Raw genomic sequence first — 16,524 nt, forward strand, 5'->3', positions numbered from 1 at the left:
GTTTTATGATGTCACTATGAGATTTTTTTTTTGTCTTTATATGTCACGGTCAGCACCAATTTTTTAGAGATTTATATGCTCCAAAAAGAGTTGGTTAGACTGAGTGAGAGTGATAATAGTTATTTGATGAACATGGTCATAAACATAAGAATGAAATATGATAATTATTAATTATATAGGATGAACTTGTTGATGTTGATTGCAATTGTGCTTAATTCACGAAATAAGTTAAGGTTTCTTACTTTCCACATGAAAAAAATTCATGATGAAACTCGTGCTGAAGAGTTGGTGTCAAATATAAAACAGTTATTAGCATACTTGTATGCTGAGTATAATGCTATGTTCGGTTCTACTTCAACTAGCCGAGAACATGAGCCCCCTTAGACATCTACAACCATAAAAGATGGTGAAAACAATCTTGAGGCACAATTATTTTATGAGTGGTATCAAGCAATTTCTATTACTGGATCTACAATTTCTAAAAATAAAGGTGGATTGGCATTTATTAAATGGTTGTGAGGCACTCAGCCCATCTTTTGACTTGTTGATTTTGTAGAAAATTAATGAGTCTAACTATCTTATACTTGCGAGGATTACATGAGACTTGTTAGCCATACTTGTTTCCACAGTTGCATCGGAGTCAACATTTAATACGGGAGGTCATGTACTTTATCATTTTTGGAATTCGTTGGCTCCAAGAACTGTTGATGTACTTATTTGTGCTCAGAATTGGTTGTGACATCTATCAACACCAATTGATATCCAAAATCTCAAGGATAATGTGGAGAGTTTTGTGGTAGAATCTGGTAATATTTTTCTCATTCAATATTTATTTCCTTTTATAAATTAATTTTAGTATTTTTCATCATTCAGATTCAATAATATTTTATGTTCTAACCTTATTAATGTTTCTATATAAAGTTGGGAGCACAATCAAGCATCACAACTATTGAAGATTGAAGACCGAAAAAGATCAAGAATTATTGCAATTTATTTATCTTATATTTTTTAGTTACATTGTTGCTTTGGAAAATTTGTTTTTATTTGTAATGTACATTAAACATCTAGTGGAGTTTTTGTTTTTGTTTTTGTTTTTATGTTATTTAGCAATTAGTATAGTAGTATATACTTAGTAGTTACAAGTTCATTACTATTTTACTATTGTTAATTAATTGTTTTTAACAAAAGGCTAACATTACAAATAACATTAAAACTAAAATGAAATTGAATAGTTAAAATGAGTTTTAAAAACTCAGCAAATTAGAATTTTAAATCAACTAAAAAAAACCCAAATAGATCTTTAATTGAGTCAAAAAAAGATGTTGAATTGGGCAAAAATAATGGCCCAAACCGACCCGGCCGGTTTCACCCTATTATGTCGGTTGGTTTGGACCAATTTTTCTAGTGAAAAATCACCGGTTGGTTGGTTCTTTTTTCATGCCTATGTTCACCTATGTTGCCAAAAAAATATTTGTTCCAATCTGCAAATTAGTTTTTAAAGCATTCAGTTTATTTGCAAGAACAAAACTAGTGGTTCTATGAAACTAATATGAGGACCACCATTGCCTAACCCTATCTACAAAGCCTTCAATTTTTAGCACGTGTTTTCGAATTTAAAATACCAATGCTCTCCTTAGATACAATACAATCAAGAAAAATAGGAAAATGATTCAAGCACATATTAGGCACCCTCTTTTGACATACTTCTGAATATTGAGCTTCCCAATTTGAGGAAACTAAAAATATGCCCGATCTAGATCACGTAGACCATTTGATCACATGAATGCCCCTTTCATGAGAGGGATGTCCACCAGATTCAAGTCGAGAATAAATTTCGAGAATTCTATCATTGTTGGTCCTATTCTACAATCTCCTGAACATTCACTTGGAAATTAAATTGTATAACATTAAAATTCCTAACTATGCACCATGGTAGTTTCCACTAGCTATGTACTCCAGCTAGTTCTTTCCATAACAGACTTCAGTTGTTGTCCAAATTTGACCCATAAATACAAGCAAAAGCTCACATAAAGTTGGCTTCCACAATTCTAAAAAAGCATGCCACTGTATACTCCCCTATTAATACCTCCATTTTCTACACCATCCTTCTATCCCACATCACAAACACACCTCTTGAAACCCCATCAAATGCAAGATAAGCTCAATCCACATATGTACAGGTCCATATACTTCGAGGAATTCTTCTTATGATATATTTCAATTTCATTTTCTATAAGCATATGATGTTTGCCCTCCACTCACGAAAATGTTTCTTTATTCGAACATGTTTATTTGCCTCGTTAAGCCCTCAAACATTCCAAGAAATAATTTTGGATTCATAAAACAGGTGCTATTCCCTTTCCTTTAGATCTCTCTAGACTTGAGCTGTCCTCATAGTTAAGAGATCACGTTAGCCTTTTTATCTCCCTATGTTTTTTTTTTTTTTTAATCTGATTTCTTAAGATGAGCATGACCAGCTTCAATGGCTATAAGTAATGCCATAAATTGCTTCTCAAAACTTTCACACTCCAATCCTACACAATATTGTATTCCCTTTACCTTTTACAGACCCAATTCAAGATATTAGACTAATATGGAAGCATACATTTAAGGGGTATGGGCTTCCTTTCCCTGTTAGCCCAATGCGAAATCGGTGGTGTCCTCAACTCACCCTCCTCAAAAAATTCTCATGCTCCCATTCCGAGAAGTCCTACATCAGGATAAAGCTCCTAGAATGCCCGTCATCTGCACTCATGTCTCTTTTTTCTGCGAAGAAATAGTTTTGGATTTCATTTGTATGTTGTGTTGCCTTTGCAAGAAGTGATACTGTTGGAGAAACGTTAGCAACCTCTTTCCTATCACTTGATGGCACTGTCTGACTAAGATGCACCAAAGATCCAACACGCAATGTTGAGGAGCCGTCAAGTGTCGTTTCAGAGACCTATTGTCACCTCTCCTGTCTTCGCCTTCACCATCAAAGGCTCCTCAACATATCGCGGTTGACGAAGCTTTTTCTGGCGATGGTACCAAACTCTCACTGGAGGAAGGCCCAAGGTCACCTTGGCTTGATTTGCCACACGGGTTGGGTCTCTTTAGATTCTTTCCCAACTTGTTGCCCCACAGGCTGAGGCCCAAATACACAACCCACCTGCATCGTATTCGTATGCCTAGTTGGTAAAACACTATTGCCAAGCCCAAGCCCATGTTTCCCCTTTTTAGTTGCCCATCTTGTATAACCTTTCTAAGTCCCCTTGTCTTCAAGCCCAGGCCCATTTCTAGCCCACCTTTCTCCTCTTTATACTATAATAACATCTCCACTTTCTCTTGCAATTCGATCATTTGTGTCCTCAAGTTCAAAAGCGTACTATGTACGTCCCCACTATCATACATTTGCCAACAACATGCCTGCCACTACCACTCTTCCACAGTGTACTGGTTGTACCCGCAATATAAGGAGCTTTGTCGACCCCATGCCCATTGCCTTGTCTTACACGGGCTCCTCTCCTAGTGTCCCTACCAGCTGCTATGGCATCGTTGTCTCCCCCCTGAACTCCTTCATGAGGTTTCGTTGTCTCCAACACCTTCCTATACAAGTATTGTTTTGGTTGACCCACTGCCACCACCTGCCTCATAGTTGTCACTCCTCTATTCTAACTAATACCTCTCTCTTCAGTCACAGCCTCCTACATTGCTTCTGCCAACCTCCTCCATCCTTGACCCTCATTCTCCTCAGGCATGAAGATAAATCTACGCCTGCTACCACCACCATACTCCACTAGCACCATATATCGACTACAAATATTTGAACATCTCTACTCTATGAAGCTGTGATTTCCTTCCCTTGTCGCATTGTAGGAGTATAATACTATCAGTCCGAATCAGAAAAACTGATTGGACGGATAGTTTTATTGGTCGGTCTCGAGGTGTTTTTTTTCTTACCAGATCGGACCGAGACTAACCAGATGTATATATAGATATATATATTATATTATTTTATATATTAGTTGTATAAATTAATTATGTAATTTTTATCCAGGGGATTACCAATGACCATATATACAATGATGATATTTAATATTTATTAACCATATATAAAATATTAAAGAGATAACTTAATTTTAATTTTACTAATTTAATTAATTTATTGTATTAGTTTTTTTGTAAGAAAAGGAAAGAAATGCTCATGGACCAACCAGATCAATAGATAACGGTCTAGTCCGACAAAAATGATGAATTGAAATTTTCAGTCTGTGACCTCTCTCGAATCGAACCAAATTAATCGGACTAGACCGATTACACCCCTATGTAGAAGCCATTTCTTCCTTCCTTTAGACATTGTTCCAGAGTTTTAGCAACTCATTGCACCATGGGCAACCCCACCTCAACTCCTTCACCACCTTCCAACTTTTCTTAGTAATACAAGAAGAACTTCCTTCCTTCGAAATTGAGAAAACTTTGGATTCTATCCCTACATGTTTAAGGAATCCCATTATGAGAACACCATACTCTAAAAACAATCACAATCTTCCTCAACAATTACATTGTGTTATGTATATGTTATTGCATGGGTTAAATCTTTGTAAAAAATGATTTTTCGCACTTCATTGTTAGATAAGAATCCTCTCCATTTCAAATAAAAATAAATAAATCTATTTTAATATAAAAATATATGACATTTTAGTAAAATGAAGAGGATTTAATCAAAGTTTGTATTGATGATTTATTGTATTATTACAAGATGACTAGCAAGTCCAAGTAAGAGAATAAGCATTTCACTTCTAAAAGAGTGTTGATTAAATGCATAAAATCATGATTTATATATATAAAAAGTAATGATAAGTACAAGTTTCAAATAAATAAATCTCGTATAGACTTTTTGTAAAAATATGAATTTCATTATAAATGAAAATATTTTTTTATACTTTTTTATGATGGAGACTATTTTTTTTTTTAACAAAAAAATTACGCAGAACTATCTATTTAAAATTCATAACAATCATATCTTTATAGTCATGGATTACGTCTCGGCTAATAACGAGAAAATAAAAAGAATATTATAATGACGCTGCCCTAATATGCAAAGACAAAACTCCGCAGGCACCCACTGGGCCACTACCCCACACTTAAGTTGGCCGAACCCACTTGGACAAAGACGACAAAGAAGCAAAACCCCTTTGGTCCCCCATCTATGTGCTCTTTTCAACGCTATTTATTCCAAATTATTATTATTTTCATATATTAATGTTTTTAGTATAATAATAATAATAATTCTTGTATTATTAAATTTGTGAGGATTGATGAACGGAATTGTTTACTAACAAGAGATACTTCAATAAAATAAGCACATTGCCTGCTGTCCTCGTTTATATTTACAGATAAAATGAGATGAATTTAAATTAAAATTAAAAGTTAAAAATATTATTTTTATTTTATGATTTGAAATAATTGAATTATTTATTTTATTTTATATAAGAATTTGAAAAAGTTTTAATGATAAAATGAAATAAGTTAAGAGAATAGTATTACAGCCACAAATGAATTATACAAAAATAATCTTATAAACTAACGTGTTTTTATGCGATCTGTCATATCTACTTTACAATAAAAGTAAATTTATAATCTGACAAACCATATTAATTTGTGAAATTACTTTTGTGTAATCACTTTGTAATTAGAATATTTATCAAGTTGAAATGATTTGTGAAAACAAACTAACCATTTTAAATTTAAGCCCACAAAATTATTTTAATTTATTTGGGATTTGGAGGGTACAGTTCATTTAAATGAAACAAAAACTACACGTAAAAATTTGACATTTAGGATAAATAAAAAAGTTAAATTCTAAATAGCAACCTACACTTTTTCACACAATTTAAAAATGTAATTTTACTCTTTTATTCTTTTTTATTTTACACTCAAAAAATATTGATGGGTTTGTTAGGTGTGAAGTTGCCGTATAGCATACCTCAATAAAAAAAATAAAAAAAAAATTGAAAAATAAAGGGTAACTATTAAAACTAATGCTAGATACCATTTTAGGGTCAAGCACCGCTCATTTTGAAGAAAAGTGAGAACCATCATTAAAAAAATAAATTTTTTTTTTTTCATAAATCTTAAATTTATCTATTTTTTTCAAATAAAGTGGCCAAACTTACAAATCTTAAAATTGTAAATATCATTTCTTATTAAAAAAAAAAAGTTGATTTAAGTCTCAAAAAATTAAGAGAAAAAAGATAATTATCTTTAAAGGTTTGATTTTCTTTCAGGTTTATATCAACTTTTTATGGGTTGGATTAAATTGATATCAAAGAGTTCCATTTATTTAATTTTCTTTTTAAATAATAATAATAATAATAATAATAATAATAATTTGATTGGAGTCGTTTCAAAATGAGTTACCAAGCTTCCACGGAAGAAAGGGAAAGGAAAAGAGTCCATATCTGGACTGGAGAGAGACGAGTGGTCCAGAATGGAGAAGAGATAGGGATGAGAAATGCAGAGATTAATGACTAATGAGCCCTTTTGTCACAGATCAATTGGTAGATATTTTAGTTGATTTTTAATCGCCAATGATGATAACCTCCGATTAGGTCTAAAACCATCATCATCATAACAAACAAAGGTTTCCACAAACCACATCTGCATTTACATGGTGGTGTGACACAAAGGTCTTCTGCTTATAATTTTGTATGAAAGATACACCCTTTCACAAAATCTGTAATAAAAAAGAATTTGATTTACATTTTCTTGTAAATCTTATCGTGTCAGTGTAGACACTGGTAAAAATATGACTTTTTTGGAAGAGATAGGGATTGTCCATATGGATTATCTGGCGAAACTCATGCTCAAGATAGCTGGACATATATCAATTGAAAGACCATAGCCCATGACTCAAGCTCATTCTAATGAAAGAGTACATGACCTGAGTCTATGCACATGACATAGTGCCTAAATTATGAAAATTATTTGTACAAGTCCAAGACATACATACAAGCCTTGTTTAATATCTTTAACAGGAGTAAGACTCACATGAAACAAATTTACTTGTATATAGCATCACTCCTAAACTATTTATTATAATCACTTGCCTCAAGCTGCACTTCTTTTATGTTGATCATGTGAATAATAACTTCACATGAATTTCAATTCTCTTTGCTCTTTTTGCTTCTTACTTATTTATTTGTTTACTTTTTATTTATCCTATGTTACATATAATGTTATGTACTCAACGATCTTATATGAGGAACCCATATTTTCTAATTCTCAGTTATGTTCGGACAAACAATGTAATAAAACACTAATAAATCCCATGAATCATATAAAGACTCACCCCAATAACAATGTAAAGCATTTTAAAAGAGACATTGAACACATTCTAAATAAGGAAAATCAACCAATTCTATAGACACCATCATTATTACATATAACATCGAGCAAAACACTCGCATTCAAGATACACTCTTAAAATGTGTACCAAAATGCTTAAAAAAATAAAACATCTCGTAAACTTATTGTACATTGTATAATTCTAACTCTGGGTTTTTTTTTTTTTTTTTTTTTTTTTTTTTTTTTTTTTTTTTTTTTTTTTTATGAGTAATATTCTAACAATGCTAGCAATTAACATATAATGTACTTGAAGAGGACATACTTACAGGAAACAAATCCAAAAAAGTTGCTAATGTTAACGAACATGAAGAGTGTTGTGAACTGCCTTCTGTGCTTCTTCTCGGATGCTCACAAGGTTCAGTTTAATCTCCTTGCAGAGTCTACCTTCAACGAGCTGAACAGGCAACCATAGCTTTGGCTTTGCATCAACTACATATGAAAGAGTTGTATAGAATTGTTGAAGTACCAAAGAATCACCATCTTCATCTCTTCCTCTATTGGACTGCATCACCCATTGTTGTTGAAACTGTAAGTTTTCAATATGCTACACTAATTCTGCTTGAATTTATCAAGTGTGAACATATTAAAGAATAACAATACAAGTTCGATGTCTATAGCTTCATATTCATTATAATTTTTCCAATTATTATTTGAAAGCCCAGATCAATGATGGGAGTGCTGAATGTCAGTCCAATCAAACATGAACTATAACATATTTTCTAATCTTGAAAAAACCCAGAAAATGGTAGAAACACAGTAATACTTCATGAGTAAATAAAAAGATACAAGCAGCTTGACTCCTTTTTTTTTTTTCTTTTTTTCTGATGATCATAGTTCCCAGACATAGATTATCTTCGTTCGAGTTTCTATGCTAGGATTAACATTCACCTGCTAAAGGCCAGGTATAAGCTCTGATGAGCGTTGCCAGGATGTAGAAACAATAAAACAACATATTTTACTGAACATTGCTGGGATGTAGAAACAAAACATCAACAAAATATGTATGTAGCTTAGCCGGTGAAGTTTGTTGGGGCAAGTTTCCAAGTTAGGATGCAATCTTTGCCTGCTATTTTTATATATTTTAACTTAAAAGCACCTTTTTCCTAAGCATATTGTTTGATTGATTCTATATAGCATTGGAAATATATATGTTAGCTGTAAGAAATAATTGAGAGAATTTAGATAGATAGTCAACAAAATTTACACAGAAGGTGCCCAAAGACATTATATCAGCAACATGTACCTGTTCAATAGACCATTTTCCTTCAAAGAGTTGGAAGTCTCCTTCGATCATTTTAAACTCAATATCACGCTTTTGACCAGAAGGAAGGCTCTTGAGTTCTTTCTCATAACAATCTACAATTCCTCTCGCATTAAACTTCAGCCCAAATGCCAGGTTTTGCTGTCCAATCTGTTAAAAGGTTGCAACAATTTGACGTAGGATTAAAAACAAATGTAGATTTGATGGGAAAACGTATTTGAATATGAGTTCTTCAGTCTACGTTGCATAACAATATCAGAGTTTGCTAAAGAAAGTATTTGAAGATTGATTCCAGAAAAAATAAAATAAAATAAAATTAACACAATCATGCACATCAAATAACCTATGCAATCAATGAGGTGGAATACCAGTGTATGTGATACTGACTTAAGAGAGAGTGAGAGAGAGAGAGGTACACTCAAGTTTCACTTGCAAGACCTTAGTTGTTCAATTGTCAAATTATCGGAGCTAAAGCAACAACAGTCCTCAAAAAATATCATTCATCATTATCTACATGCGTCCTCACTCAAAAGAATCATCCTGCATAACATTTTTGCATTGATTACATAAGCTTGTCAAAAACCAGTATACGGAAGGTACACCTGGAAATCAAGGAAGTCCACTATAGGAGGCAAGAGGGACTGCTACTTCAGAATCAATATTTAGAGGTGAAAGTAAAGGCAATCCCGAAAGGACTTTCATACCTGCTGACAGCCTTATGGCTAGATTGCTCCCTCGAGCATTTGAAAGTTCGTAAAGAACCCAGAACGTTCGTTATTCAATTTCAAACCGGTGCAGATTCTTAATTAACCTAAAACCATCTGTCTAGATAATGCAGAGATTCTTGAATGGTGTCGTGAAGACTCCCCTCCCAATTATCGTTTAAATTAAAGTTCATAACGGTATTTATAAGTGAAGATGGGTTTTTATTTTTTTTGCTTTTGACAATCTTATGATGGGTTTTCTATTATCCACAAAATCATCAACAGCAATTTCAAATTGAGTACTCAGAAGTACCAATTACCTAATAACTCAACGAATATTGAAAAATATAACCACGGGTGGACATTTTTTCAAATGAAGTATTAAGATCAAACAAAACAAATAATAAAGAACAGAAGAATGCGAAAGTGAGATGATGGCCTGAAAAAGTCGAGCGTAGTTGTGAGTCTTTTGGAGCAATTGGCAGACGGCGAGACCAGGAATGAAATCAGACAATCTCTCGTAATCAGTGAGAATATTCCAAATGATGTGAAGGGGTGCGTCAATGGCAATTCTGGATCGAATTCTGCGAGTATTCTGGCCGAGCTTCTCTATCTCAATTGACACACCTTCCCCAGGTTCCGATTTCTCCTCCTCCTCCCCTTCCCCCGCCTCCTCCTCCTCCTCTAACGAAGAAGAATATTCGCCAATAACAGAATCATCGCTACCCGAGTCGACGTTTGAACTCGAAGAGCAATATAAATGAAGTACGAACTTTGTAGGAGAGAGATTTTTCCTTGGAGCAGCAAGAAAAAGGGAGGTTTTACTAAGGGAGGTTTTACCTTGTGAGGCAGACGCAGCAGCAGTACAGAAGATGAGTGGCGGGGAGGGCAACGATTCAAACAATGAGACTATCGGAAAGGCCCGCATATTGGTTCCTTCCGGCCACAGCCACCTGCCACACAACACAGCAACAACCATAGCCAACCCAACCCAAAATCTCTGCATTCTTATCCCTCCTCTCTATTTATATTAACGGTTTTTATTTTTAATTTTTCCTTTCCTTAATGTTTTTGGAGTTGGAAAATTCCATTTACAAGTCGATGCGGGTAATATACATAACAAAGTGTTTGTATAAAATAATTTCATTTTAAGTAAATGATGCGTACTATACGTCAACGTAAACAGAATTTGAATATTATTACGTATAAATAAAGTTACATATTAATTTATATATTAATACTGATTTATTTATATTTAAAATTTAAATTAATATTATTTTTAATAAAATTTATTTTTTAACCCATTATATTATATTGATGCATATATTAGTACGTAATCGTATTTGTTAATTAAATTTTTCTTTTATCTATTTACATCAACTCTAATTTATTTACAAGGGATGATACTTTACATATTTTAATTTTATTTTCTATTATTTATTATTTTATTTTATTTTTATTAAATTAATTGAGATTTATACACCATATATTTGAGATTTGCGGGTTTTATTTTTATTAGATTTTTTTTTAATTTATAAATCAAGCACTTTAAAATGTTTTTAAAAATAATTTTAATTTTTTATAATTTTTATGAAAGTTATGGATCCACCAATAATCAGATCAAATTTAGATGATCAGCTAACAAGAAGAATACTTGCCTGAGGACTATTTATGATTCAAGAACGATATTCCCTAGGCTTATAGTGTGTGGGCTGGTGGCCTATTGAGAAGAATTTGAAGACCCCCCCGTCTGAAGAATCGATTTGCTGTTGGGCCGTCGGGCAAATCCGATCGTGTTAACGACAAAAGCGACAAAAGCCTCTACAACCCCAAATCTCCCACGTCTCAATTCACACGTAGGAAGGTGGGGTGCCTGTGCCGCTCTTCGTTTCTACTTTCCTTTTCCTTCTCTTTTATCTATCCTATCCAAAGGTTTTACTTCTGCTGTAGCCGAGAGAGCTGAGAGAATATCGAAACTCTCCTGTTTGAGGCATTTTCTGGTGTAGCTAAACCAAACAGTCAGTCTTATGGCCTCTGCTGTCCCAATGCAAAGGGTGCCTTGTAAGAGCACTCCGCCTTCTCTTTTCCAGGTTCTTTCTATTTCCATTATCTCCTCAAATTTCAATCCTTTCACCCTTATTTACTAATCAGATTCTGTCGACTCAAACCCGAGTGCGCTTTAGATTTGCAGGCAAAGTTATAGACATATTTGTGGCACTTGAGCTACCCTTGGCTTGTTCTTTGCGCTCTCAACCATTTTTCTTTTATTTGAGTGCTTCGTCGGAAGAAATAGATTAATCTCGGCATTCTGTTGCAGAGACTGTTTGCTTTGATACACGTATATGAAATGCACTTCTAACTTTGAACTGGGTTGTTTTTTAGCCGTTCTTCTGTCTGCGACTAATCCGAGCATTGTTTGTCTTTTCAGGGTAGTTGTAACCACAGTATGTTTAATGTGCGCATGCCACATGTTATACAGGGTTCTACCCATTTGCAATCAGGCTACTCCCAAGTTCCTACTTCGAGCTACCCTGCAAGATCATTGGCATCTAGGTCTTGCTATGCCTCAAGTTTTCCCGTCATTCGACTTTCTAGAGCACCTTCAATTAAGTCCCGAAGAATGGTTTGCAACTCAATGGCAGCTGTAAGAGCTTTATCTAGTCACTGTGCTTTTGCTACTAGTTAATGTTTCGATATTCCAGCATTTTATGTTGTCATGTCAAGAAATAGTTCCTGTAATCTTTGTATCTATTCTTGTATAATTGGTAATCTGGTTTTGCTATCTTATATTTGCTATGTTATTTTAGGATCTAGAACTGCAGGCCAAGGTGACAACCAAGTGCTTCTTCGATGTAGAAATAGGGCTTGAACCTGTAGGTAGAATTGTAATTGGCCTCTTTGGAGAAGTTGTTCCCAAAACTGCTGAGAATTTCCGAGCCTTATGCACAGGCAAGCTTTGTTCACATTTGTCCAAGTTCGCGTTATTACTGTTGTTGGTGGTGTTATTATTACTGTTACTGCGCACTTTAAGATGAAATTTTAACATCTACACACAGGAGAGAAAGGTTATGGTTTCAAAGGATGCTCCTTTCACCGTATTATTAAAGACTTCATGATCCAGGGAGGGGACTTCACCGAAGGAGATGTAGTTTCCTCTCTCTCTCTCTCTCTCTCTCTCTCTCTCTGAAATAGCAAGGTAGGTGCTTTGACACTAAGCCAAAAATTGTGGTGCATACTGGCTGCAGGGAACAGGAGGAATCAGCATCTATGGATCTAAATTTGAAGATGAGAGCTTTGCCTGTGTGTGCTTATCATCTTTATCTTTCTTCGTAAAAGAAGAGATCGAGTTAGAGTTTTTAGGTAGCTCTGCGAATGGACTTCAATTTCAGTACTGAATAGTATCACATGTATTTGCAGTGAAGCATGTCGGGCCTGGGGTTTTGAGCATGGCAAATGCGGGTCCTGATACCAATGGGAGCCAATTTTTCATTTGCACAGTAAAGGTGAGCTGCTGCTGCCCCTCTCAATCTGTTTGATGCATTTGTAATTTCATTATTTTTACTTTTAATAGCCAGATTGCCCACCTTATTTCACAGCAGTTTTAGACATGACTGCAGTAATGTTTGATCAGAATGTGTTATGGCAATCTGGAAATACATTTTACCCCCTGATTGACATTCATATGGCTGCAAGGCTGAACATTAGTATTTTATCCTTGAGAATTTTCAAGCCTCCCCTCAAGGCTAGGCTGGACGCATAATCTTTACTCGATGGTCAAACTGCCAAAAGGCAGAGACCTTGAATAGATGGCCTCAACTCAAATAACGTTACACCTGAATAAGACAGGAGAATTGTTTCTCGAGTTTTATTTGTTATCCTGTAACTGTGTTCTGTTCAGGTTGAAAGATATTAGCTTTTAACTGGGCCCCTATCCTTTTTATAAGCACAGATGTTTACAGTACTGATTGCGTCTTTCCCATTTACTTGCATGTTTGCTAATCTCATGGCATCATACAATCCCTTTGTTTCATTGGCAATCTAAATGATTATACCGAATTCTGTGTTGGGTTAAGTTTGTTCCCTATGGCTTTTACTCCTAATAGATAACATTCTGAATTTGCTTAATGTAGACTCCATGGTTGGACAATCGCCATGTTGTGTTTGGGCATGTTATTGATGGAATGGATGTTGTGAGGAAACTGGAATCCCAGGAGACAAGCAGGTCAGATACTCCTCGGGTGCCATGCAGAATTGTCAATTGTGGAGAGCTGCCTAAGGACAGCTGATTCATCCGTTGAGTCATTGTGTCCCTTGGTTTCTTTCTTTTTCCTAATTAGTGTTAACCGTGCAAATCATTAAGCAAGCAAACCTGTACCCCTGATATTATTTGTGTTGGATGAGGAAAATTCAGATGATTTTCGATTAGCTAGCGGTTGAGGAGAATGTATTATTATTATTATAATCAGGATGGATCCAAATAAGAAAGAACACTATGGAGAATATGATCTTTATGTCCTTTACCCTTTTGGTGACATTTTAAGAAGCTTTTAACATAGGGAATTCTGCAGTCACTTTATTTACAATGTTGTATGGGAAGTTTACATAAATGTGTGGCTAAGGGGAAAACTATGCAAGGACAACGGTTGCAACAGCACTGGGCTGAATAACCTGCTCGATCTGTCCTCCTTCGCCTTCCCATATTTCAGGTAATGCTCCTTCGATATTGTGGATACTTCTCAAGGCATGATCTGCACCGGGCACTAGTGTTGAGCTCCCCACCTGCTATCAATATTCTCGCTTTGATTAAATGGAAACAGCACTTTTTCTATTTATTCATATCCAAATGTAGTAGAGAAGAGTTGATTCATTATATATGCGTGTTGATTCGAATTCATTAAATCTTATTTCCTCCGAAAGCCCCATCTATTATTGTAGCATAGCAGGTCTAGTTGCTGAACAACACGTAAATCTTCGTTCTAAATCACTCAGGACTTACGATAACAGTATGGAGTCCGGCTGCTTTCCCACTAGCAATGTTTCTAACACTGTCATCGAAGAAAATCTGAGAAATCAAAATAAATCTTTATTTCTCAATCCGAAAATGTTTAAACTAGCAACTAATAGTTTTCAAGTTACTTAAATTTATCCCAAAGGGGGGGGGGGGGGGAAGAAATGAAATGAGATGTGCTTTGAATATTACTGTTTTATTTGGGTCAATGTTTGCTGTTCGAATGGCAGCTTCAATGGCTTCCACAGATGGTTTGCAGAGGACTCGTGACTTGGAGCTTAAACCGGTGGCATTGGCCTCAGAGGCTCCTCCGGCGAGGACTGCATCGCCACGATCTAGTACATTAATGCAATCAGCATCTGGGGGAGGGTTAGGCGTTTCAAAGCAAATGATGCCTTCAAAACAATCTTCCAAACCCAACCTGCTGAGAACTTGAGCTGTATGTGCTTTATCTGCATTAGTGAAGATCTGAAGAACCAGCAGACAAAAGCTTAGAATTACCCTTTTTGGCTGTCCTTTTTCATGAATTCTTTGTGAAAGAGCAAAACAGTTTTGGACATACAATTTTACGCTTTTGTGGCACGGATAGTAGAAGATTCCTTAAAGCTGGATCAGGCTTAAGAACCTCGTAGGGTAGTCTTCCATGGACATAAGTATGAAACTCATCGTTGTCAAATTCATAACCAAGAGCCTGGAAGAAAAGACCCAAATTTCTCAGCTTTCGACCATATCAATAAGGAACAAAGTAGCATTAGTTCAGAAAAATCTTAAGATATTGACGGGAAAAAAAAAAAAAAAAAAAAAGAGTATTTTTTGGAGAAACCCATCTCTGTTTACCTTCAGGCCCGCCATTGTTGTCCCGTATTCCTTGTACAGTTCCAAGCACAACCTTGGTACTTCAGCTTCTTCCATATGCAAATGTTGTAACATGAACCCTACATTTCAAGAAAGCTCCATTTTACTGTCACCTTAATTGTATTATAATTTATCCGACATAAATGTAATTAATAGTCATACCTTCGATGTTCTTGCGGCAAGCCAAGTTGAGACCTGTGCTCATGGGGTACAGAGTATCATCCATATCTGCAGAACATGTTTCGTACCCAAAATACATCAACATTTACATAAACAGCTTATCATCTTGAAGAGGATTCTTTTTATCATAAAAAATTCACTTTTAAGTCAAAACTTTCAGTCTCTTATCCAACAGCTGGTTGATCGAAACACGAAAATTTGCTCAGTTTATCCTCTCTTTTTTTTGAGAAAAGGTTGAACCTTCCCTTTCAGTATTTCTGTTCTGAGCTAGAACAGTACACTAACTAGATTAAGTTGCATAAGGGCATACCAAAGAGCAAGCACTCGTATTTGGCTCCATGAATGGATTTCCCAACAGAATCCATCTTCAAGAATATATCTGCAAAATAAGAGACACTGATTATAATAATCTGTTTACAAAATCCTATTCCTTAAAGCTGCCTTCCCCTCTCAAAGCAACTAGGCTGAAAATTTGGGGTTATTTATAGAGCGGAATAACACATGCAGTCCCATATCATGTAAATATCCTGAAGATCCTGCAGTGATGAACATGTAGCCATCTAGAAATCATCCATTGTTCTCCAATTTTGAGAATCATGAACCACAGCTAGTAAAATAAAACTCATTAATTAAAAAGCAAACAACTATGGCAAGAAAAGGAGAAGATGGAAGAGTGTGATGAATAAAAAGTAAAAACCTTTGAGAAAGCACGTACTAAATTTAATGAGTAGAAAGAGAAATGCCCGATGAACTGTCGAGAAGTGCAACGAAAGAGCATATATAGGTTAAAGGCTGAAAGCTTCCAACTTGATACAATTGACAACCGAATCTTCCCAAAGTTGGAAGCAGAGCTGACCCAAAAGGTAGGCTAGGCGACTTCAGGCAATTGCCTGAGTTCCCTCCCACGTAAGGGTCCCAAAAATTAAATATTGGTTCTCGTTTTTTAACGAAGAGTCATGCTGGATATAGTTTTAAAACGTGTAAATTTCATATATTTTTTTAAAAAAAAATAAAATTCATTATTAAAAAATGAGTAATGCCATATACCATATTTTCATATAATTTTTATTATTTTTATCCTATTAAATAAGATGTGATATATTCATATCCATTAGATGATAAAGAAGCAT

At 34.9% G+C, this 16,524-nt stretch overlaps 3 protein-coding genes across 9 annotated transcripts; 1 reads left to right on the forward strand and 2 right to left on the reverse strand.

Moving 5' to 3' along the window:
• Nucleotides 1-7,380: 7,380 nt before the first annotated feature.
• Nucleotides 7,381-10,372, reverse strand: LOC122319190. Of its 2 annotated transcripts, XR_006245034.1 has the most exons (4): nt 9,791-10,372; nt 8,630-8,797; nt 7,590-7,888; nt 7,381-7,557 (listed from the first exon to the last, which is right to left on the reverse strand). XR_006245034.1 is itself a non-coding variant. In XM_043137145.1 (3 exons), exons 1-3 carry the CDS (start codon nt 10,355-10,357, stop codon nt 7,682-7,684), a joined length of 942 nt encoding a protein of 313 aa, XP_042993079.1. In that variant the 5' UTR covers nt 10,358-10,372; the 3' UTR covers nt 7,381-7,681. The 2 variants fall into 2 exon arrangements, 1 of the variants encoding a protein (XP_042993079.1); XM_043137145.1 differs by having other exon boundaries at nt 7,381-7,888.
• Nucleotides 10,373-11,202: 830 nt separating this feature from the next.
• LOC122319227 (peptidyl-prolyl cis-trans isomerase A1) lies at nt 11,203-13,885 on the forward strand. Of its 2 annotated transcripts, none has more exons than XM_043137196.1 (7): nt 11,203-11,441; nt 11,831-11,995; nt 12,159-12,300; nt 12,408-12,496; nt 12,597-12,651; nt 12,769-12,854; nt 13,482-13,885. In XM_043137196.1, the coding sequence occupies exons 1-7, from the start codon at nt 11,379-11,381 to the stop codon at nt 13,635-13,637; spliced, it is 756 nt and encodes a 251-aa protein (XP_042993130.1). In that variant the 5' UTR covers nt 11,203-11,378; the 3' UTR covers nt 13,638-13,885. The 2 variants fall into 2 exon arrangements, with proteins under 2 accessions (XP_042993130.1, XP_042993129.1); XM_043137195.1 differs by having other exon boundaries at nt 11,207-11,441; nt 11,780-11,995.
• Nucleotides 13,859-16,302, reverse strand: LOC122319226 (uncharacterized protein C24B11.05-like). 5 transcript variants are annotated; one of them, XM_043137191.1, is made up of 8 exons: nt 16,110-16,302; nt 15,705-15,773; nt 15,377-15,442; nt 15,197-15,294; nt 14,922-15,050; nt 14,552-14,827; nt 14,348-14,413; nt 13,859-14,133 (listed from the first exon to the last, which is right to left on the reverse strand). In XM_043137191.1, the coding sequence occupies exons 2-8, from the start codon at nt 15,757-15,759 to the stop codon at nt 13,978-13,980; spliced, it is 846 nt and encodes a 281-aa protein (XP_042993125.1). In that variant the 5' UTR covers nt 15,760-15,773; nt 16,110-16,302; the 3' UTR covers nt 13,859-13,977. The 5 variants fall into 5 exon arrangements, with proteins under 5 accessions (XP_042993125.1, XP_042993123.1, XP_042993127.1 ...); XM_043137189.1 differs by having other exon boundaries at nt 16,092-16,302; XM_043137193.1 differs by having other exon boundaries at nt 13,859-14,130; nt 16,092-16,301.
• Between the last annotated feature and the right edge of the window lie 222 nt (nt 16,303-16,524).

The sequence above is a fragment of the Carya illinoinensis genome, chromosome 8 (assembly GCF_018687715.1).
Source record: "Carya illinoinensis cultivar Pawnee chromosome 8, C.illinoinensisPawnee_v1, whole genome shotgun sequence".
NCBI classification, from domain to species: domain Eukaryota; kingdom Viridiplantae; phylum Streptophyta; class Magnoliopsida; order Fagales; family Juglandaceae; genus Carya; species Carya illinoinensis.